This window comes from Pipistrellus kuhlii, unplaced genomic scaffold (assembly GCF_014108245.1).
Source record: "Pipistrellus kuhlii isolate mPipKuh1 unplaced genomic scaffold, mPipKuh1.p scaffold_m20_p_14, whole genome shotgun sequence".
NCBI classification, from domain to species: Eukaryota; Metazoa; Chordata; class Mammalia; order Chiroptera; family Vespertilionidae; genus Pipistrellus; species Pipistrellus kuhlii.
This window is the reverse complement of record NW_023425449.1, coordinates 11000008-11024454: the sequence shown is the minus strand read 5'-3', so window position 1 is coordinate 11024454 and position 24447 is coordinate 11000008. Positions and strand designations below refer to the sequence as shown.

General features: G+C 51.1%; 1 protein-coding gene across 5 annotated transcripts in view; it reads left to right on the top strand.

The window, feature by feature from the left end:
- The window catches only part of VPS13B (vacuolar protein sorting 13 homolog B), a 513325-nt gene that overhangs the window by 483973 nt on the left and 4905 nt on the right, over positions 1–24447 (top strand). For all 5 annotated transcript variants that reach the window (XM_045581364.1, XM_036436747.2, XM_036436745.2 and 2 more), the window contains 7 exons: positions 4002–4120; positions 7643–8445; positions 12044–12220; positions 14622–14792; positions 21244–21420; positions 23604–23706; positions 24184–24433. In XM_045581364.1, coding sequence (XP_045437320.1) covers positions 4002–4120; positions 7643–8445; positions 12044–12220; positions 14622–14792; positions 21244–21420; positions 23604–23706; positions 24184–24433 — 1800 coding nt within the window. The remainder of the gene's footprint in view (positions 1–4001; positions 4121–7642; positions 8446–12043; positions 12221–14621; positions 14793–21243; positions 21421–23603; positions 23707–24183; positions 24434–24447) is intronic.

Below are 24447 nucleotides of genomic sequence, written 5' to 3'. Positions count from 1 at the left end.
TAGAAAATCCCCATTAAGCTGCAAGGAAGAGAAGTCCTGCCAGCCTTCGTCAGTCACCCATGTGCCCCCGTGCCTCAGCTTGGTGACCAGGACAGTGTCATGTTGTATAATCTTGTAATGGAATGTGGAAGGGAATACGCAGAAGATAACTTTGTAATGACACAGAAATACTCTGTGTATTTTTATAAATCTATCTTTGTTGTTGAAGGTATTATAGGTGTCCCCTATTTTTTCCCCATTAACCCCCTCCACTCTGTCTGCCCCCCCTGCCCCAGGCCTTCACTACAATATTGTCTGTTTCCGTGGGCTATGCATATATGTATGTAAGTTTCCAAGTTCTTCTCTCCCCAGAGATTTAACAGTATGTTCCATGCTTCTGTTTCTCTGGATCTATTTTGTTCATCAGTTTATTTTGTTCTTTAGATTCCACATATGAGCGAGATCATGTGATACTTGTCTTTCTCTGCCTGGCTTGTTTCACTTAGCCTCATACTCTCCAGGTCCCTCCATGCTGTCTCAAAGGGTTAGCGAGCCTTCTTCTTATACTGCTGCAGAGTATCCCGTCATGGAGGTGTACCACAGCTTTTTTATCTACTCATCTGTAGATGGACACTTGGGCTGTTTCCGGATTTTAGCTATTGTACTTGTGCTGCTATGAACAGGGATGCATGTATTCTTTCTGATTGGTGTTTCTGGTTTCTTAGCTTGTATTCCTAGAGGTGGGATCACTGGGTCAAATGGCAGTTCCATTTTTAATTTTTGGAGGAAACTCCATACTGTTCTCCACAGTGGCTGCACCAGTCTGCATTCCCACCAGCCGTGCACTAGGGTTCCCTCTTCTCCACATCCTCGCCAGCACTTGGCATTTGTTGATTTGTTGATGGTAGTCATTCTGACAGGTGTGAGATGGTACCTTATTGTCGTTTTAAGTTGCATCTTTCTGATGATTAGTTACTTTTAGCATTTTTTTTCATATGTCACTTGCTTCCAGACCCATCCCACAGTCGCCCTGCTCTGAGCACACTGGTGTGTTACGTTCCCCTTTCAAAACCTGGCAGCCGATTACACACCGTATTCCACGTGTGGCCTAACCAGCCGTCGCCTCCCCATGCCTCCGTGAATAAAGTAGAGCCTGAGTTAACTTTTCAGGAACGAGCTCAGACTCCTGATTATTATTGAGCTTGTGGTCAGCCACATCCGCCAGGTCTTTATCATATAACTCGCTGAGCAGTGGACTCTTTTTAGCCCGGTGATGGGACTGTACGTGTCTCCCCAGGCAGTTAAATATTATTGCTGTGGGCCCAGTCCAGTTTGTTGAAATCCCTTTTAACAAGCACGCGAGGCTGCCATCCAGCATATTAGGTGCCATGGTAGCTGTCCTGTCCTTCGTCGGCAGATGTGGTGAGCATGCGTTCTGCACGCCCGTCATGTCACCAGTGTGTGTGCGGAGCAGGACGAGGGCACAGTGCTGCGGGGAGACTCCACACTGCCCTGGTGCATGGGTTCAGCCAGCGGCCAGCACACCAGACTCACCGCCACCCCTATCCCTTAAGAAAGAACACGCGTGCAAAGGCACTTCTCAAACTACCCAAGGTATTTCTTATCTGGTTACAAGGACGCCATGAGTCACAAGAGTCCTCAAAATCTCAAGAAGGGCACCTAGCCACTGTTGTTTCAGGCCTCTGCTGTTTTCTCTCCATCCGTGTCCAGCCTTTCCACCTTGACCATCTTAGAAGTTCATCTCCCTTCTTTCTCTAGGAAATCTAATTCATCTCATAGCTTTAGTTGCTACCGTGTTTCCCCGAAAATAAGACCTACTTATAGGTTTCCTTCTGAATGAAATATAAGACATCCCCCCGAAAATAAGGCCCCTCTAGGCTAAACATGAGAGATTTGGTCCACTGATTCTGAAAGAAATGGAGTCACAAGAAATTCACCGGGAAATTCAGGAATTGGATTGTTACGATGATGTTCCAGAAGATGATGACATGATTGTCATTGAATAAATGAGTAAATTCTTGATACTGTAGGATTCAGTTTGTCTGGTTTGTGTTGACAACTACCATACTACCGTACCGTATACAGGTAATAAATTTCCTTTATTTTCATTTAACAATAAATGTGTACCGTATTCTTCTTCATGGAAAAATAAGACATCCCCTGAAAATAAGACCTAGCACATCTTTGGGAGCAAAAATTAATATAAGACACTGTCTTATTTTCGGGGAAACAGGGTATCACCCAGGCACTCCCAGTAAACTTTCTTTGCAGAAGAGAAAGAAGCACCTTAAAGATTTGCGTTAATTTGCTTACTTTCATAGCCCTTGGGCAGTGAGCAGAAACCATCAACTTGCCTTATTTTGCTACTTAGAACGTACAAGCATCCTCCTGTCATAGTGTATGAAGATCGCTTGGATAATGAGCAGAACAATATAGTTCCCTCCTCTGGTCCCCTCCTTCCCTGTGAGGGGTGGTCGTTCCGGTTGTTCGTTGTGGGGTAAAACCCGCACCAAAGTCACGGGCAGTGAGTGAGAACAGGGAGTGTGCTAAGAGACAACCTCACACCTGCACAGCTGACAAGGCAGTTGGCTTACTTTACATGTTGTATAAAATAATGGCTTTTATAACGTGTTTCTCAAAGAATTCCTGTTTTACGTGAGCGGGGCCATTTTTTTAAGTTGCTACATTCCAGATTTTATCACAGTCAAATTCAGTTCTGACCTTGGAACAAAGAGGTCAAATTCAGGATACCAAAGTCTTTTGAAACAGACATTTTTGTAAAGCAATCCAATTTGGGAAGCATGTCCGTAGAGAATACAAACCGACTCTACTCCTGCCCCCAGGAAGTGGACGGTCTCATGACTAAGTCAGGTATTAAACAGATGACTGTAACGCAGGCGATACTGTTTGTGATTGAATAGGCATATGGTCAGAGTGCTGTGGGAATGCAGGTGTAGATATGCTATCAAGCTGAGGAAGGGACTGGAAAACTTAGGGAATGGAAGAAAGTGTCCTTAAGCTGTATGTGCAAAAATACATAGGGATGGAAGGGACTTTATGGGGAAAGCGCACTCCAGGCTCAGTGTCAGAGCACATTCTAGGGCTGAGTGTCAGACAAGGGCCTACGCTGAAGCTATGTGTGTGGGATGAAAAGGGCCCTGGGTTCGCAGGCAGCAGCCTGGAGGCCCTGATGACTGCTGGGCTGCAGGGGGTGAGGCGAGGGAGGAGGCAGACATGAGGCTGGGTGCCCTAGATGCTGGGGACGGCCAAGAGAAAGAGCCATTATGCAGGAAAAAGCTCAGTGACCTTGAAGTTGCTTCCAAATCTGAGTCTGTGGCTGACTCCTGTGGTTCTGCGTGCACTCCTGGTAACTCTGCGCCGGGTCAAAATGAGAATACATTCCTTGTCTCCCGTGGGCACCTGGCGTTGTTCCTTCATCCAGGAATTGTCGGTCGTCCTTTTATTTGCTGTCCTAACCATAACAATCAGCATTCCAAACATAAGGAGGTTCTTGCTCCCACCCGCAGGTAATGCTGGCTGTGAACACGGTGTTCTTGGAGCTGTTTTTCAAATAGTTCTGTTCTGTTTTCAAATATTTATCCATTTAGGCAACATCACTTTTTATGGCTGAAAGGACATCTGTTCTGCTGGCCTGGCACCTGGCTTCGGAGCTAGCACCTTTTTTAAGTGTGAGTCCACCCTCTCACTGTAGAAAATTTAATTTCGACTCTGTTCACATGAAGTTACCTGACGTTCTGGTGACGAGTATGACATGCCTCCGTGGGTAGGTTTTTGTTTTCTCCCCAGCATAGAAGAGCTCGTGGTAGGAGGTCAACACTCAAGAGCCTGAAACTTTTTGCACATTGCATTTGAAGCTCGGAGTTTTTAGAGGGTTTTTCCACAGGAATCCGCATGTACACATACAGCTGGCCCGTGGCTGGGCTCCAGCCCTCGCCCGGTTACTTGCCTGTCCCTTCAGATACTGACTATTCTCTCCACAGGTTGTGTTCCTGACTGGCTTTGGCTATGTGTACGTGGACATTGTCCATCAATGTGGCTCCATCTTCATCACTGTGGCTCCAGAAGGAAAAGCAGGACCTATTGTCACCAATACCAACAAGTAGGTTTAATTATTGTCTCAACAACAGGATAATAAGCTGTCCCACTATGAAGTTGTAAACCTGTTATTTACCATTCTTTGTCATCCCAATGTGTACATTGAAGCTTGTGGTTAATTATTGGGTAATCCATATTCATAATAGGGAGTAATCTGTAGTCTTACTTGGATGCCCCTTCCAGTTCTTCTGTGATATTAACAAACATTTACAAACTAAAGCACACATCTTAAAATTATATGTTATCACTAGCATGAAATGCTAATTAATACTTCTGTATCCATATGATGACCTAGTAATGAATAACTGAACTTAGCAATTAAAGCTTAATCAAAATTAAATTCACCTCGTAAAACCACATTTCCCCCTCAACCTGAATGTCACCACCCGGTCTTACAAACATGAACCCAAGAGTTAATATCTTTACATTAAAAGAACTCATGTAACTCAGTAGGCTTAATATGAAGGTAGCCTCTTCTTCCAAAATTAAAATAAGGGCAAAAGATATGAAGAGAAAATTATAGAAAGAGGAACTATAAGTAATCTATGAAATGCACATTTAAATAAGATTTTTTTTAATCAAATCACATTATGTTCCGTCATATATGGTCCTAGTTAAAGTGTACATTGTTAGCATTTTCTGGAAAGCACTTTAGTAATACGTGTTAGGAGCTTAAAATCTCTTTGGCTTGGAAATTCCAATTTTAAGAGCTAAAGCAATCATTAGAGAAGTTGGCAAAGATATATGCAGAGAGATATTTGTCACATTGCCAATTATAATGCCAAAATATTCAGAGAACAATAGCCATTGGTAGAGGAATAGATAACACATAAATGTACCATTAGTGGTATATCCACAGAAAATAAGCATAGAGGATTATAATGTAATAAGAAGATGCACATGATAAACCTAAAATAGAGAAAACAATATAAAGTTGAGTATATAAATAGGACCCTAGCTATATGTCATCTGTACACATATTCTACATGAATAAATGTACTTGCACACACATTCATTCTGTCACAAACACACACATACACACACACACACACACACACGAGAAACATTCCTCAAATGAAGCCTGAAAAGAATCAGAACTGTTAATAGATGTGGGGTTATGAGTGATTATTTAATAAGTTTATGTATTTTCATTTTCTACAGTAAAGTTTTATTTTATAATCAGAAAAGTTATTGATTTTATGAACTATCAAGTGATATCAACTTTGATACATTTGTGTAGGCCCTTTTTAAAAAATTTTCTTGCTTTTCATATATCGGTAGGAACTCATTAATTTGTACCCTGCCAAATTATTACTAATTTGAGTTTATAATATTTCAAACAAAGTTAAGTAGAATATTTTCTTGGCCCAGAAGTATTCGTAAAAAGTTAATTAAGAGACTAAAATTCAGAAACTACATTTTAAGTTGCATAGTACAAAACTTTAAGTCTATCCTAGAATTTCATGAACATTTATCTAAATATTAGGAGGGCATTGTTAATGACAAGAGCCACGATCCATAGTCCAGTGGTGACAACAGGAAAGGCACCATATTTACTTGCACTTCCCTAACTCCTTTATTGACACTTACTTTTCAGATACTTCCTAGGGAGAGTGGTACAACAGTGAGTAGAGACCAAAACCCCTGCTCTTGAGGAAACCACATTCTCACTGCATGGGTTGGGAAGACAGAGTAAACATAATAGAAAAGGAAAGTTTATGGTGATTGTAAATCTCAATTTATTTCATTACAATAAAAGGTAAAGAAGACTGGAATTCTGCAGATATAAAAACAGAGCCGGTAAAAAGGACAGAGGGCCAGACAGAGGGTAGTTTTTGGAAATGGGCGTAAGTCTCTCCAAGAGACATTGGAGCAAAGACCTAAAAGCAGCCAGAGGGTTAGTGACGTGGTTTCTGGGGGCAGAGCTGTCCAGACGGAGGCACAGCCAGTTCAGAGGTCAGGTGCAGTGTGCCTGACACATTGGCGAAGCAGGGGGGACCCATGCGGGCCAGATGGAGGGGTGAATGTGGGGGTGCAGTGCCGGAGGTCCCCTAGTAAAGGCTGGAAGGAGGAACACAGGGGGCTCAGTTTTCATTCTGAGTGAAACAGGAAAGTATTAGAGCATTCTGAGTAGAGAAGTTCCATGATCTGATCTAAAATTTTAGATGCTTGTTGGCTGCTTTGTTGAAGTAGGCGGTACAAAGGCGAGGTGGAAGCAGGAAGACTACTAGTTAGGAGATCATGACAGTTATTCACACCAGAGAGAGAGAGAGAAGTGGTCAGTTTCTGGATAGCCTTTGGAAGGCAAGCCCATGGGATTTCCGTAATGCTTTGGATAAAGGAGGAAAATAGAGGCAGCAAGAGGGAGACCACACTTTGTGGTCTAGGCAACTGGTAGAATGTAGTTGCCATTAACTGAGATGGGAAAGACTGTATGTAGATTTGGAGTCAGATCAAGAGTTTGATTACAAATATGACAAGCTGAGCGTCATTTAGACATATAGTGACTCTGTGGATAGGCCGTTCTGTATGTAAGATTGGAGATGGAGGAGTTCTAGGCTAACTGTGTGACTTTGGAAGTCATCAGTAAAGCAATGACTCGTCAAGCCATGTGGCTGGACAGTATTTCCGGGGGGAGTGAGTGGAGGTGGAGGACCAAGGGCTGAGCGTTGGGCACCTGAACTTTAAGAGGGAGCCATGTAGGTAACTGGATGCCAGAGGTAGGACACAAGAGAAGACATGTAAAGAAATCATTTCCAGCAGGAGGGAGTTGGCGCCATCAAGGGCCACGGTAGGTTGAGTGAGCCACACACTGTAGTCCACCTTTTGATGTCGCCAGGCGGAAGTCACTGGTGACCTTGAGGTCCTGCTTGGACCAAGGCTAAGAGAAAATGGAAGGAGAATAGAAGATGATGTATATAAAAACTCTTTGGAGTTTTTTTTTGTAAGAAGGGTCAGAAAAATGAATGGTAGCTGGAGGAGGAAATGGAGCTACAAGAGGGATTTGTTATGGTGGGAGGAAAAAAAACAGCTTCTAAACTGCTAGTGGTGATGACAAATGAGTTTCCCTGCTTAAGGAAAGGGAAACGACGCACACGTGAGCCATAGCAGTGGCGGGAGCAGGGCGCTGGCGGAGACTCTGGCGGGGGCTGCCCTGGGGCAGGTCATGGTCAGTTTTCTTCCGCTCGCTCTGCTCTTCCAAGCCGAGGAGCCCTGGTTATTATGTCTTTCTGGCTTGTGATGATTGTGACAGAGGATCCGTGCACACAGACGAGAGGGAAGTGGAGTAAAAGTCGGGTGATGATGGAAACACCTGGAGGAACGTGACCAGGACTGTAGCCCCATTGGGAACATGCCCCAGGTTGTCGGTGTGACTGGCTCTGTCCACACACAGGGCCCTGATCGCTGAGGATGCCCCCGATGAGGCTCCGAGGGGACCTCAGACGGCGTTCAGTGAGGCCCTCCCATCAGCACTCAGAGGAAGGGAGCAGGGGAGCCACTATTCTCTCCTTCCTCCTTCCCGCAGGACGCGGGCGAGGACCGTGGCCGTGAGGATGTTCCTCACCCGGCTGAGCCTGGCCGTGTTTGACGACCTGACCCAGCACGGCGCCGCCTCGGAGCTGCTGCGGCTCACGCTGGACGGCGTGTTCCTGCGTGTGGCCCCGGCGGGCCCGCTGCCCGGGGAGGAGCCCGGCACGACGCCCGCCCGGCTGTACGGCGCGGAGCTCTGCTGCGGGGACCTGCAGGTGGACAACCAGCTGTACCACAGGTCCAACTTCCACTTCGCCGTCCTGGTGTGCCAGGGGGAGAGGCCGGAGCCCGCCCAGGCTCCCGGCGCGCAGGGCCCCCTGGCGTGCAGCGGCGACCTGGAGGAGTACAGGAGCAGGTGCTTCGTCCGCCTGGGCCTCACCTTCACCGAGGCCGAGAGCTGCTCCTGGGACATGAACGAGCTCAGCTTTGAGCTGAAACCGGCCCGGCTGTACGTGGAAGACACGTTCGTGTACTACATCAAAACCCTGTTCGAGACCTACCTCCCTCACAGCAGCCTGGCCGGGCCCCCCGCCCCGTCCCCGGGGCCCGCACAGGCCCTGCCCGCGCAGGTGAGGCAGCACGCCCGGGCCCTGGTGAACCCCGTGAAGCTGCGCAAACTGGTGATCCTGCCCGTGAGCCTCCTGGTCAGCATCCACGCCTCCCTCAAGCTGTACATCGCCTCGGACCACACCCCGCTGTCCTTCTCCGAGTTCGAGAGGGGCCCCGTCTTCACCACCGCCCGGCAGCTGGTGCACGCCCTGGCCATGCACTATGCCTCCGGGGCCCTCTTCAGAGCAGGTGAGGGCACGGAGGGCCTGGGCACAGGGAGGTGTTTCGGGGTCGGGCCTTATGGACATCAAGAGGCAATCCGGTGAGAGGCAAGGAGTGTGGGCTCTGCAGGTAGACAGCCATGGAGTTAAACCTAGATGCAAGGCCTGGAGTAAGTCATTGATCATCCCCAAGTCTCCGTTTCCTCTGCTGTAAAACGGGTGGCTGAGGTTTTGAGAGGACGCAATGAAAGTGTCCTCAATGAAGTACTCTGGATTTTGCTTGGCATTAACAAACACTGAAGCAATACAGCTGTTCTGTTCGCTGTTACGTAACGCAGACCTGGAAGTCCACAGGAAGCAGTCTCCAGGCTCGGGTGAGCCACTGCCGCAGCCAGGAGAGCCGCCCAGCTCTCAGCCCGCCGGAAAGCAATGCCCTGCTAGGTTGTCAGCTTGCTTTTTTTTTAATCATCTTATTTTTCTATTAGTTTGCATTCAACACTATTTCTAAAAATGTTCTTAGTGATTTTTACAGAGAGAGGAAGGGAGAAGGATAGAGAGATAGAAACATCAATGAGTGAGAAACATCATTGTTCAGCTACCCCTGCTTGCCCCCTCCTGGGGACCAAGCCCACAACCCGGGCATGTGCCCTGACCGGGAACCAGACCTTTGAGCTCTTAGTTCCTGGGTCGAAGCTCAGCTGCTGAGCCACACCGGCCAGACTGTGGTTAGCTTTCTTCCTCGCAGTTTTGCATGAAGAGATGTAGGAGAGAAATTCAGAGGCTTGATTTGCTCATGAGATGGATAGAGAGACTGCCTGCCTGGTGCGGCCCTGCCCGTCTGTGCCTCAGCCTCCCCACAGACCTGAGCTGGGCAAGTCCGCGGGGTGGTTGGAGTTTGTGTACAGAATGTTACATGGCAGGAGCAGTGCGAAAAGTGGAGTGTTGGGAACCAAGTTGTTTCAAAATCTTTGTGGCAGCAGTTTGCAACCTTTTTTGTCTCCTGGCATACATACATTAATTCTGTGGCACACCAAAATATAGATTATATATTTTTCACCAATCTCACATACAAAAATAGATATAAATAGATTCATTCAGAACAGATGCCTATTGTGTTGGCTGTTGCCATTTTTTAATTTGATAATCTGAGGGAAAGAGGTCAGCGCCACTGACTCAGTAGCCAGGTATTGTGTATTTGGAAAATTCTTGCCGCTGGATGGTAATCAGCGTCAAAGCACACATTCCTGACCCGAATGCCCTCTGAAGCGCTTTCATTTTGACAGTCTGGCTCCTCAAGTTCCCATGAATTTAGGCAACATGCACCAGCCAGAGTGGTTCTTGTAGGCCCTGCCCTGTTGGATAAGGAACATGGAAGTCTTACTTTCTGAAAACAGCAGAGAGAGAGCTTTTGTAGTGTTCTACTTGGTGAGTGCATTCCCATAAGAGATTATCGCTTTAGCAGCAAATGACTCCTGTTGTTGCCATCCTGGTGAGATTGCGTTTTTCTCCACCATGAAATTCACAGAGTCAACAGGGCTGCTCAGAACACTTAACTGAAGATGACAAGATCCGGGGAGGGCCCTGCCCGGCTGTTGTTCTGATAGCTTGCACAACAATGAAGAAATATTTCCCTCTTGCTAAGAAACCATTCAGAAAGAAGCTATTAACATTTCACATGTAATAGACGGGTACTCCAGAAACTCACCCTTTCAGGCAGTTTCTGCTCTCACCATGAGACACAGGCATGCAGGTTACCGAGCGCCCGCCCAGGCCTGGGAGGGAACACCTGGGGCCCGTGCACCCCGTGGCTGGCAGTGAAGGGGAGCACCCATCTGGGCAGCGATCTGGCACAGACGCGGCGGCCGTGGCACTGAGGAGCCACTTCCCTGCAGCCCCAGCAACCATCGCTTGGCTTTGTTTGTGTTTTTTAATGAGCTTTCCCGAGAACATTCTGTTTGGATCTTTGGTAATCCACCCAAAAATCCCCTAAGCCGTGTCCCAACCTCGTTGTAAGCAGAGACGAAATTCTAATACAGAGGGCCGGGTTTTAGAGCGCGCTGGGAATTCTGTCACTAAAAACCTACCGACAGCCTGAGGATTATCCGGAAGGAGCCGTGATGAGTGAGTCGGGAGTGGGAAGATGGCAGGCGGTGACCATCCCTCAGGGATGAGTCTCTCAGCATTCCTGGTGGAACGAGGGAACAAGTTGCATAGAGACAGTAAAGGAATTAGAAACGAGTTAACCGACCCTATTTAAAGGAAAGAATGTGGGCTTTATATATTCCGGGGGGCCCTCACTACCCCTAAGTCTCAGTGTGATTGGACACCAGACAGACATCCTTTTTCAACAAAATTCCCGAACAAGCGAGCTCGGGCTGCGTTCGCTTTGGAGGAGACGCCCTAAAGGAGTGTCGGGGATGCTGTGTGCCCTCTCTGTCCCGCTCACATGCACGCTCAGCAGCTCTGGGCCACGCGTGGGTCCTTACCCCCACCCCCGCCCCTGCCCCGGGGTTTTGCTTGGCAGTAGCTACTCCTCCTTTAGGAGGAGACAGTACTTCCCTTGCACAGTTGCCTGTGAGGATTAAAATGCTCCCTGCCTGGTGCCTGTAGGCCCTCTGGTATGAGCATCTTCTGGAACTTATTCCCGCTGTTAACATAACCCTGGTGTTCTCTTCCTAGCGTTCCCAGGAGAGGGGGGGGCTGCAGTTTTAAGGATGTCCCTCTCTGCATTAGCTGGGCCAGGGTCCCCCAGGGGGTCAGGGATGTGACTGGGGGTCTCTGTCCGCTAAGGAGCTGCTGGTGAGGCAGGCGTGGCTCCCGGGGCTCAGTCCCCTGGCCTCCATCCGTGGGCTGGGAGTCAGCGGGTTATCAGGGAAAGCCACCAGTTCGGAATGCTCCTCTGCTTAGCCCTTGACCCTGGCCTGCACCTCCACCCTCTGGGCGAGAGCCCCCAGCCCCCACCCCGGGGTGGGAGGGAGATGGAGGGAAGCCGCGGTCCCACGGGGGCAGGGCGCACAGCAGCCAGGCCGCTCCTGGCCAGCCCGGCTCGCAGGAAACCAGCCCCGCAGCTCCCCCTGGGACCCTGGCAGGGAAAACGCCCCCCTAGCCAGCCTCCTCAGCGTGTCCCTGTCTCCGAGGTTTACACAGCGAGCTGGGCTGGACGGGAGACGTTTGTCTGGCTCCAGCTCCGCGCTGGAGGGAAGCACTCCACTCGTCGGACTGGGAAAGATTCAGAAGAGCTCCTCCATCTTGCTCAGGACTCTGCCTCCCCCGTCACACCCGCTCCCGCACCTCCCGATCCGGCCCGCTGCCCCCGCACACCTGCAGCCTGGGCCCGGCCCGCACCGGGCCCTTAGCGGGAGCCGCGGGCCCGGCGGGCGGGCGGGGAGGTCACACAGAGCTGCCTGCGAGGCTGCCAGAGCACCGCTTTGATTTATAAACTAGGAAAGTCTGCCACATCTGAGTTCACAGTGAATGAGTTATTTCCCATATTCCGCTCCAAAAGAGCTTATTACGTTCTCGATTCTGGTGTGAAAAATGAATCGCAGGGAAATGTGTTATTTCTCCCAAACGTTGAAAGTGCCGCGCCGAGGCCTCTGAACCCCTCCCTCTCTGGTCCCCCGCAGGCTGGGTGGTTGGATCCCTGGAAATCCTCGGCAGCCCGGCCAGCCTGGTGCGCAGCGTGGCCAACGGCATCGCCGACTTCTTCCGGCTGCCCTACGAGGGCCTGACCCGCGGCCCCGGCGCCTTCGTGAGCGGCGTCTCCCGCGGGACCACCTCCTTCGTCAAGCACATCTCCAAAGGTAGCTGTGTGGGTCCCTCTGCTAATGCCCTGCTTCACTCCCTCCTGACCTATTTCTCTGTTTTTTAAAGAACAGATGAGCTAATTCATTAGTAGCTTCAGAAATGTGTCCCTTGATTGGATGTCTTTCCGTTTTGCTCACGGGGATGGATGTTACAGTTTCAGTGTGTCGGGCTTGCCTCTGGCGTTGTCGGGCCCGCTGGCTGGCAGCGAGACGCTGGATGTGTAACAGAGCTCATGTCGAAGCTCTGATGTGTTCAGCAGATCCCAGCGAGCCTTGTGCAGCCTGTGAGAACGTCTCCGAAACTTCAGAATGTTCCACCTCTCCCTGGGGCAGCGTGCACTGGCCCAGCGGCTGTCCCACGTGGCAAATGCAGGAATACCGAAGGTGCTCGGGGCTCCTGCAGACACCAGAAACGCTGCAGTCTGTGGCCTCATCATGTCCTTCTAATGCAGATACAGTTGTCATGACTTCTGTGGGGCTGTGGATGCATTTCGACTGGGAAGCCGATGGAGAGGGAGTGAATCCACGCGCACAGCGCCACCTGGTGGCCGCACGGGCCGCCGGGCGCAGAGGCCCCGCTGGCCCCCCGGACAAGGGCAGCGTTCCCCTGCTCTCGGCTTGACGACATTTTGGTCAGGTTGGCAGTGACTGGGGAACTAACGAGAACCATCTGAGTCCCCGTTTCTTCTCAGCAGGAGGCAGGGAAAGGGGCGCAGGGCTTCTCCCCGGAGAGGCCTGTTACTGTCAACAGCACTGCACCTGGGCTGTGGACAAAGGCAGGGCCACCCCCCGCCCGCCCTGCGTCCAGGAGGCCGGGAGCAGCGCTGCCAGCGCCCACACATGAGTCACCGTAGACTTCTCACCCGTGGCTCTCAGATCTCTGTGGCTCTGTTGTTTGTATTTTAGAACAAGACAACCAGCACCTGCTAAGTTGAAGTCCACCAGTAACTCTCACATCTGGCTCACTGCGTGTCTTTACACTTGCTCTCTCCTCCTAGCAGATCCGCGTGGTGTATTGGGGTTCCGTTTGCACGTGTATCTTCCTTGTTTTCAGATTACCGGTGAAGATGCCACTGCAAGAAGAACGTCTCCCATCTCTTCTTGAAACCTGACCTCCTAACTGATGAGCTACTTCATAATTAGCTTCAGAAAAGTGTCCCTTGATTTGACGTCTTTCAGTTTTGCTCATGGGGATGGGTGCAGACTTGCTAGAAAGGGTAATTTGAGTAAGATGCTGAATATTTTGAGCAAGATGCTGAAATAGCCTTTCTTAGGGGAAAAAAAACAAAAAACAGACAGGGTCATGGCTTGCACATGATTCGCTTCCTTTGTTGTCCTCGCATTTTTCAGTGAACATCCTGAATATCAAAACGGCACAACTTCTCTGCAGCACAATAACCGTTCCCTCAAAATGTCAGATAATGAGGAGGGAATAATTTTTACTCCTAAAGTAGAAACATTTCTTTGCAGTCTATCTAAAATTCACTACCTTAGCCTTTAAAATACGAGCAGGCAGCCCTAGCCGATTTGGCTCAGTGGATAGAGTATCGGCTCTTGGACTGAAGGGTTGAAGGTTCGATTCAGGTCAAGAGCACGTGCCTTGGTTGCAGGCTGAATTCCATGCAGGAGGCAACCAATCAATGTGTCCTAACATTGATGTTTCTGTCTCTCCCTCTCCCTTCACTCTCTCTAAAAAATCAGTGGACCCTGGCTTGCATGGCTCAGTGGTTGAGCGTTGACCTATGAACCAGGAAGTCTCAGTTTGATTCTCAGTCAGGGCACATACCTAGTTTGTGGGCTTGATCGCCAGTAGGAGGCATGCAGGAGGCAGCCGATCAATGATCCTCATCATTGTTTCTTCCTCTCCCTTCCTCTCTGAAATCAATAAAAAAAATTTAAATAAAAAATAATAAGTCAATGGAAAATATCTTTGGGTGTGGATTAACAAAATAAAATCAGACAAGTTTTAACCTTCAAAACTGGGCCTCAGTGAGGACTTCAAAACCAACTGTTTGTGTTTTTAATGATTTTATTGATTTTTTTTGAGAAAGAGGAAGTAAGAGGGAGGGAGAAATAGAAACATCGATGAGAGAGAAACATCAACATCCATGGGCTGTCTCCTACATGCCCCACACTGGGGATCAAGCCCACCACCCAGGCATGTCCCTGACCAGGATGGAACTGTGTGAGCCAGGTTCCATGGGAAATTCTAGGCACCTTTCTGGTCATAGACTTAATCCTACCGATCCAAGGAGAGGAGAGCCGCCATCGGCACAAGCACGTGTTAATCCAGCTCGCCTCCAGCTGCCCACCATCTCGCCCCACGGCCCTCGGCGCACCGCTCTCCCGTGTCCTCCCTACGTGACCAGGAGCCAACCCTGTGCTCTTGTGCCCTCAGGTACCCTCACCTCCATCACCAACCTGGCCACGAGCCTGGCCCGAAACATGGACCGGCTGTCCCTCGATGAGGAGCACTACCACCGGCAGGAGGAGTGGCGGCGACAGCTCCCGGAGAGCCTGGGCGAGGGGCTCCGGCTGGGCCTGTCGCGGCTGGGCATCAGCCTGCTCGGTAAGGGGCCGGGATGTGCGCGCCCCTGGGCCCTCTGGACGCCCGCACGGGGGTGGTTGGGAAGTTCACATCCTTTCTGTGGCCCATGAGGCTCAGAGAGGACACGGCGCTCACCCCCGTTCCCGCCCTCAATCTGTGAAACAGGACCCAGTTCCAGCACCAGGGTGAGGCTACGACAGGCCATCCTGTCTGACCAGAGGCTCACCTGCTCCCTCAGCACCCAGCCACTGCAGACACCTGGTCCCCCACCACCCCGACTCCTTCCCCAACCACCCAGACTCCTCCCCCACCACCCAGGCGCCTCCCTCAGCACCACAGGCACAGCCTGATGCCTGCTTTTGTTTTTTAAGCACTTGAGCAACTTGCAGCTAACTGTCATGCAAACCCCAGGAGGAAGCCACTTTTTCCTTTTTTATTTCTTAAGAATGCCAGATCAGCCTGACGGGGTTAATTATCAGTTGTTGAGCAGCCAGATGGTAGAGTTAGAGGTGAAGATTGCTCTTGGTATTTCCAGATTTTACAAATGTTTGATAAATAAGTTCTTTGGAAAAATCTATAAAAAAGGAAGCTCGGGAGCTGAACTTCTGCAGAGCAGGATTTTCAAGGGCATTTTCTGTTTGTTTGCAAAGGAGTTTAAACTGTGCTGCTTGGCAGCATGCCTGCCCAGCGTGTGAAGAAGGTGCATCTCCTGAGATCAGAGGCCAGTGCGGAGAGGGCAAAGGTCAGCAGAGCTGGGCCTGGAGGACTCGTCCTCTCCCCAGTCTGCCCTGCAAACACCACCCCCAGCTCGCAGTGCAGCCGCTGAGGCTGGAGAAGGCGTGGTGAGGGGTTACAGGAGCAGCTGGGTCACTAGAAGTGGTTCACGTCGGAACGTCAGTGGCCGGCAGTGTCATTGAATAACGCGTGGCAGCGGGTCTGGTGGCTGGGGTGGCCTGCGGGTGGAGGAGCAGCTGGAGCACCGCGGCTGCTGTGGGAAGGGCCTGGTGTGGGGGGGCCACACCCTCAGGAGTCCACACCCCAGGCTGCGGCGCCTACACTCCTTCTTCCGTAGCTCAGACACATGCTTATCCTCCCTGCAGCTGGTTCCTCTGGCGGGCTTCGGGCTAGAGCACATTGCTGGAAGCCACGGGGTCAGGGTGTGCCGGCGCCAGGGCCGGTGTTTGGTGAAGGGAAGGACTGTATGAGCTGCTTGATTGCAGAGTGTCGGTGACAGTGGCAGGAGCCTTCTTGCTGTGGGTTTAGTCCAGTGGGTTTCAGTTGCTGTGACCGGAAATGGGTGCTCAGGTGGCTGTCCGGGTCTGTGGGCCTCTCTCTGCTGAGCCTGGGGGCTCTGTGGCTCTGCTCGGGCCGGAGAGCTTCCCTCCTCCCGTCTGAGCCGAAGAGACCTGCGCGGGCTGGCCTTGGCCGTCTCTGTCTTAACGCTCTCATCCCCAGAGAAGCCAGCCCCACTCCCACTCCCACTGCTCCTGTGGCTCCTCCCACACCGACTTCTACGATGTCGGCCTTGGGGCTTGGCTCGCGGTTGACCATAAGCCTTGATCTCCACCTCAGTCGGTCTGTCCTGTACATCCTGCTCCAGGCAAGGGAATCGTTTTGTGTGTGGGACCTGCAGTTGGCACATAATTATTCTGCATTTCTGGTAATTTCCAAAAACCTAGGCGTTCTGGGGGTAACGAAACCCCGTGTGTGCACGTACAGACGCTGGCCTGGCTGGGGCCCAGGGGCTCCACGCAGACAGCACCTGGACTCCTCGTCTGGTCTGTGCTCCTCAGACGTTCAGTTCACAGCGGGCATCCCAAGCTGGGCCCTCACGGCTCCCTTCCTTCTACAAACGTAAGAAGCCTCTGTACCCCCCGGTGTTAACGCCAAACGCCTGGTCCCAGAGGAAGGGACAGGGAGGAGAGGATTCTGGGAAAGAATAGGATTGTCACCATTTAATCCATCCCCAGAAATGCGATGGCATACCTCATTGAAGCTAGAGCTGTTGTTGTGTAGCAGTGACCTCAAACCTCTAGTTCCTCCGTTTCTCCCTCTTAACGGCCGGCCCAGTGAGTAGAAAGGTATTTAAAGAACACTCCAGGGTTTCACATGTGTGGTCTTTGGTCATCAAACCCCAGCCTGGAGGAGGCTCAGTGCTTGCCCAGGTCACACCTCCAGCCAGGACAAAATCCAGCCCTTCCACACGTCCCCCACCCCCAAGGGCTCCGGAGACGCCTGGAAACAGGATGTGGGGGCTGGACCATAAGGGGTTCGGGTGGGGAAAGCACATCCCGCAGTGTGTACGGGGTGGTGGGCCTTCCCGGCTCCTTCACCCTCACGGAGACCCTGTGCAGCGGACGAGGCACTGGAGAAATCAAAGGGAGTCTCTGGCCGCGCGCCCAGCACATGGCCCGAGGTCATAAGGAAGTGTCACCAGCAGAGAGGCCGCTGAGAGCTGCTGCCGAGGCCCTGGACAAGCTCCCCCGCAGTTTGGGAAGACACAGGGCTTTGGAACAGGCTGCGTAGCCTGCAGAACGGGCATCGGGCTCGCCCACATACACCAGACCTAGTCCCCAGACGCTCCCCTCTCCACCCTCCCCGGAGCCTGTGCTGAGAGGACGTGGCTCCTGTCACCCCTGCCCTCGGCGTTCCCTCCCGGACGTGGCTCCTCGCTTGTGAGTCCCATCGATGGGCAGGACGTCAGGACTCGTCTGGCCCACGCCCCTGGGGCTGCTGCCTGGCTGAGGAAGCATCGCCGCCTCCCGGCAGCCACACCTGCCTTCACCACCTCTCCTGGGGGCCCCGCGGGATCCCAACCAAACGAGAACCGTGCACTCAGGAGACGCACGGAGACTCTGCCACACCGTCGGCGCCAGCAGAGGGGTCGCAGGTGGCAGGGGTTTGGGAAGACGCTGCTGCCGCCTCAGTTTGCTCACCTCCCGCTGGACCAGCCGGTGCGCCGTCCATCTCTGGAACGGTGAGCTGTGGAGGGGTGTCCCAGGTTCGGCCTGCGCCTCTGCTTTTGCGACTTATTTTTGAAGGGCCCGAAACAGAGTTACGACGTGTGGCAAGGACAGCACCAAAAGAACCAGACAGGCAGGAATGTCAGAGCTCAGGGACAGGGTTTGTGGCCTGAGACTAGGAGCAAGTCCCAGAAGAGGCGCGGGAGGGCCTTCCAGCTCCCTGGCTTCCGAGGAAGCCCCCTCCCCCGCCTGAAGGCTAGGAAAGGAGACCTCCCGGCCTCGCCTCGGCCAGCACTGGGGGCTCCGTGGACCCGCCTCCAAGGTGCGCCTTTCCTGCTCGCCTCCCTTCATCACCTCACAGCCGCGGCCAGGTGGCCGCCCGCCCCGCGGGCCTGGGGCCAAGGACAAGCGTGGGGCTCAGTTTCCACTGCCTAACCCCGGAGCCGTGTGAGTGTGCGGCCGTAAATAACTCGGCGGCTGTGGGTTAGAGGGTCCTGCTAGTGAGCCTCTGCCCTCCGGGAGGCTGCCTCCCAGGCCCGGCCTGGGCACAGCAGGGACTGCCCGTGGCTCGCAGCTCTCTGTTCCCAGCTCGCACCTGCAGACCTGGGAGGTGTCGGGGGGTGTGCCTGACGGGCCAGCTTCCTCCCGGCAGGGTCTGGTGCCGCCAAGGGCATGTGGCCTGACAGCCTCTCCTCCACCTCTGAGAACCTAACACCTTGTCATGGGCTTTCCCAAACTCTCCCGGCGGCCCAAATAGCTTATCTGTCAAAGCCACCGGGCACAGTAAGGAGCCTTCACTGGGCCGCTGGCCCGAGGAAGTGGGAGATCAAAAGGGAGTGTCACTGGGATTCCTGTTTGCAATCAGGCGGGCGGCGGATGGCCACGCCCCCAAGGCCCATGGCAGGTTAGGCCTGCAGGTCCCAGGGAAACAGGAGATGCCCATCCAAACAGCCGCCAGCCCTCCAAATCAGCGGTAATAAGCTCATTGGAATCCGCACCTGAGAATAGACATTTCTACCAGAAATGCAGGCAGGAATGTGATTGATGAGTTTGTAATTATTTACCCATTTTCGTACTCTTTCCATCACCGTTTATGCCCGACACACTATCACCACAGCGACCTGTCAGAATGGGACAGTGACATCACAGGAGCCGTGGTCACTGACTGCGTGCTAACCATTTTGGACTGTCTGCTACGAAGGCAGCCATCACCTCCACTGTGGCCGGGCCCCCAGCACAACCAGCTGCTGACTCCCGACCCCATCGTGGGGAGCAGAGCATCGGGTTCCTCAGACTGGAAATGTGAAGCGGGCTCCGGCTGGGAGCCAGGATTGGGTGTCACTGAAACGGTGATCCCTCCACCCTCCATCGCCTGAGCCCAAGGCCAGCTGCGAGCCGCCTCCCCCTTCCCGCATCGTTTATTTAGGAGTTTTGAGCAGCATCGGTGGAGGCTGGGAAACAGACCTGTCGCCTCAGGTCATTCTTAATCTGTCAATCCATAAATTTAAATGGCTGTCAAAATTGAGAGGAACGGAATCCTCGAAGAACATTCCCTGCACAGTTGACCCGCAGGAACTGGCCTTTGGTTTTACTGGATTTTGTTCCATGGAATATTGCTGGAAATTAGCAGGTCATTAACTGAGACCTGGAAACCTCCGTTTCCCAAGGGACCTTGAATTAGTGGCATTTGGAATAATGGGATCTGACATGTACTAAAGTTTCTACCGGGGGACTGTGCATTTTCATTAATCCTAGCAGGTTTGAGTTGAAAACAGAGCATTCTGTTAAGACTTGTAGTGAAATTTTTACCTCTTACTGAGTTAGGGACCCCTCCACTCCGTTATGGAAAAGAACCCGGACTGTGAGGCCTCTGCTGGATTGCACCACCGGCCCCTCAAGTGAGAGCAAGGGAACAGACCACCCGTGGGAAAGCCGGCAGAGCGGAGAGCCGGGAGAGGGAGCAGGCTCTGGAGCTAATCTAAAGGGAAGAGGCCAGCCCGTGGGGCACCGTGGCTAGCAAATGATCCCATAGGCTGCTTGGTAGAAAGGAGAAGTTTCTGTGGTTTCTCATCAGCATTACAAAGAAATGAGTGTTCGAGGACCTGCTGTGTTATACTTCTCATCACTTCAGTGTGTGCTCTGCATAAAAGACCGTTGGCTGTGAAATAGCATCCGTGTTGCATAGCAGCAGCCTCACGCATCTCAGGTTCGCCACCTCTCGTCTACGCATCCCTTTCTCTTACGCCTGATTTCATCCTGTTGTTTCGCACAGTAACGTGCTGTGGGGACTTGCAGCCCCGGAGCTGTAGGCTATACTGTGCAGCCCGGGTGTGTAGCCCACTCCAGTTTATAAGCAGCCTGTGATACCCGAACACTGACAAGATCACAGAGATGAGTTCTCAGGACATATCCCCATCGTTAAGCTGCCTTTAACTTGAGTGCTTACTCTGTGCTGGGAGACTGTGCTAAGAGCTTTGCTTGTATGAAATCATCCAAATAGTCCTAGGACTCAGGCATGGTTTTTCCTCACTTCCTGGATCAGGCCACTGAGAGGTTAAGGAATCTTCCCCAAGGTCACACAGCTGTCCCCTGCCTGAGGCAGGATTTTGGGTCTTGGGTCACTGCCTTCCCCTTAACCACCAATCTGTTCACTGATCCTGTTTATGAAACAGGCTCTTCCCTTGGAAAAACTTGCTAGTCTTGGAATAGCTTCCTTCTCTCTCGCTTCAACTGAGGTTTGGCCACTTTTCACTTTTTTTTTTTTTTAATATATTTTTATTGATTTCAGAGAGGCAGGGAGAGGGTAAGATAGAAACATCAGTGACAAGAGAGAATCATTGATCAGCTGCCTCCTGCAGGCCCCTGTCCAAGAATAGAACTTTCAGCGCATAGGACAACACTCAACCAAATCAGCTACCCCGTTAGAGCCCATAATAATCTCATGGTTCTACCATTACATATGCATTCTGTCGTTGACACAAATGTCATTATGCAGCACTGTGTAATGGAAAATATATCAACAATTACTAGTTAAATAATTATTAACATATTTAGTTATTATAATAATTGCTCTAATTAAAAGGGACAGCATGGAGAGGAACTGGGCCTTCCGGTTGTTTTCATCCTCCTGATTCATTGAAAATTAGGCTTTCTCTTCCTCAGAAAGTGTTAGCTCTTCCCTAACCTGTGATGCCTGCTTCCTGGAGAAAGGCTGAGGAGAGGGGAAGGGGGATCACTTTGGAATAGTCTGACAAGTTCATTAAATTCTGAATGCCACAGATCCTGACTAGAATGGACCAAACCCAGTCTGAACATTGTATTCTGTTGAGACAGTAAATGTCTAACTTGAACTGCCCTCAGTGCACGGAGGCGGTTGGTAAATAAATGTAAAGAACTTTGTAATGAGGGCGGGCTTTCATTGTCAATCCAAATGAGACTGTGTTCTGATGGAGGCTTTTCCTTTCTCAGATTCTAAGCCTCAGCCTTACTGGGCGTTTGCTGTGTTGCAGGTGCCATTGCTGGCATAGTGGATCAGCCAATGCAGAACTTCCAGAAAACATCCGATGCTCAGGCTTCAGCGGGACACAAGGCCAAGGGCGTGATCTCAGGCGTGGGGAAAGGAATCATGGGTGTGTTCACAAAACCCATCGGAGGAGCTGCCGAGCTCGTGTCGCAGACTGGCTACGGTGAGTGAGGGGAAGCCTGGCGGGCCGGCTCAGACATGGACCGTTAGCCTATGTTGTTACACCAGGGGTCCCCAAGATACCGTAGCCCGCACATGGCAAAGGAGTAAGACGTGATAAGTCTATAAGCAGTTAACTACAGTTCTCTTCCTCACCTCCTCATGCTTGTTTACATGAAGAGTAGACCTGTATAACTAATCATAAATTGTAATAAAATTATAGAACCAGAAATCCATTATAGTAATTTCAGTACTTCAACATATTGCCCTCAACCTCTAATTGGTTACTTTTCATTAAAGTCTACTCTATTAAACGGACTGTTAAAAGATTCTGTGACATGCATAGATATACTGAAATTACTAGTTGATTTCTGGTTCTAATATGCATGTCACAGAATCTTTTAACAATCCATTTAATAAAGTAGACTTTAATGAAAAGTAACCAATTAGAGGTTGAGGACAATATGATTAGAATTATTACTTTTCTGGTGAGCAGCTCGAAAGGAAAAAGAGATTATGAGGCAGAAAGATATCTTTACATTACAGTGTACATGCATTTGGAGGATGAGAGAGGAGCATGCATGCATGTGCACACACTTGCCCACAGAGCTTTGCACTTGGCATGACTTTCTCACACGCAGACTCCATGCTGCCACTGCAGCCAGGCCGAGTGTCCTAGCCAATGGCAGCGAAGGTGTATGAGCTGCGATAAAAACCCTCTCCCCAAGCAGACAGCTTGGAGACCATGGGAGGGTGGCACTGCTGGCACGGGGCTCCCATACATGTGGGTACACATGGGAGTACTGTGTGTGTGTGTGTGTGTGTGTGTGTGGGAAAGGAAGCACGCCATCCCACGCTTATGTTCTGCATTCTTGACAGAGCACATGGAAATGACTTTTAAAAAACGGGTGACCAGAATTGTCACCTTTTAACCCAAAAATCAGTGTCGTCGTTTTGGTGGTGAAGTGAGCTGTCTCCTTAGTATCACAAACTACAGGGGGGCTCTATCCTTTGCCAGACAGGTGAGCGCCCTACATCTGGCCAGTCTGGTGGCCGGGAACACTTCATTGCAGACCTCCTGCACCTCCACAGATCTGATCTGACAAGAGGCAGCCAGATCGGAGCATAAAAAGTGTCTGGAGAGAGCAGCAGACAAATGCCCACACTCAGGCAGCCAAGGGAGAGGCTCCTTTAAGACCACACAGGCACAAACATGTGCTCCTCTTCCTTCCCCCCTGCCTCCTCCCTCTGTTCTCTTCCTGTGAATGACATTTTCACTCACAAGGAAACTGACAGGAAGAACTGCTGCAAGTCCTAAGTGGATGAAGTCAAATACTCCCTTTTTCTTGTGAGGGAAAGATAATTTATATTTCGTAAGTTCCTTTGGTTGGAAAACGCCCTTTCCCTCACCGTGTCTCCCAGGGCTGAGGGGCTCTCCCTTATGTAAGAGCATCTCAGAACAGCCTCACATGGCCTCGTTGGTTTCCATCATCCTGTAAAACTTTTATTACCGCACTGAAGGTTTTACAAACCACTAACTCTTAGCCTAATGACTGCCTCGTTTATAAACATTTACAAGCCCTGAGAGCACAGAGGCTGTGCCATCTCTGGCTCTGGAGGCCTGCGTGGCTGCTGCTGGGTGCCCTGGTTGGGTGCTGGCACCAGGGAGGGGGGGGGGGGGAATGTGTGTGTAAAAAACTGGAGCACTCATAAATGTATGTGGATTCGTGCTGAAGAACTGGATTAAGTCACTTAGGACTGCATCTAGGCAAACCATGTGCCTTTGTGTGCATCGCCGTTGTTTTTACTATTTAACCAGCCACAGCACAGATACAGAAGTACTGTATTATTAAGCAACAAAGGCAATTAGCAATCTTGACTTGATCACGTAAATTGTAAAGATGTGCAAGCCATTGCTCAGGACCATTACTCCCAGGGGCACATGCTTCCTCTCACTGCAGTCTATGCTTGGACTGCAGCTCATTCAAATTTCAGTTTGTAGCTAATGTAAGATCACCGGGGTTAAGAGCATTGCAATGTTTAATGATTATCTATTCACTTGCTTCCAAAGATGTGACATCATGTTGGATCTGCAGCGTTTTATGATGGCTCTTAGCAGATGACATCACTGTAGCATGGAACTGTTTTCCAGAAAACAACTAGTAAAACTTCCTTCTTTTACTGCAGGCATTTTACACGGAGCTGGACTTTCTCAGCTTCCCAAACAGCGCTACCAGCCAAGTGAGCTCCATGCTGCCCAGGCCCCAAACAGCCACGTCAAATACGTCTGGTAAAACCCTCTAGATCTAGATGCTTACTCGGCTGCACATGTGCCCTGGGTTCACAGAGCCTGGCTCCACCGGAGGCAGCAGGAGCCCAGGAGGAGGAGTTGTTTTCAGCATCTCAGGCAGCACCAGGGCCCCCTGGCGCCTGAGGGAGGCTGCTGAGCCAGATCTGGGTCTCCCACTTGGGAGGTGCCCCTGGCTTGTAAGAGGACCTGAGGTTTCCTAGGGACTCAGCCTTGTCATTAGGGGTGGCATCTCTACTGGGAGGGAAAGGACTCATCAGAGCCCAGGGAAATCTGTCTCCACAAGGAGCTGAGCTCTGTTGACCAGAATCACTTTGAGAATTAAAGTGACAGTTCTATTCCAAGATCAGATGAATAGGCCCTCCGGGAGGTTGCATCCGATCCCAGCCCTGGTAGTGAGCACGGGTATTGACTGTTTTGAAAGCTGGCTCCTGACCTCACTTTTCTCCTTCCGAACAGGAAAATGCTTCAGTCCCTCGGCAGACCTGAAGTCCACATGGCCCTGGATGTGGTTCTGGTGAGGGGCTCTGGCCAGGAGCACGAAGGGTGCCTGCTGCTGACGTCAGAAGTGCTGTTCGTGGTGAGCGTCAGCGAGGACACACAGCAGCAGGCCTTTCCCGTCACGGAGATCGACTGTACACAGGACAGCACGCAAAACAACCTGCTCATCCTGCAGCTCAAGCAGCCAAGAGCGGCCTGTGATGTGGAGGTACAGTCCAGAAA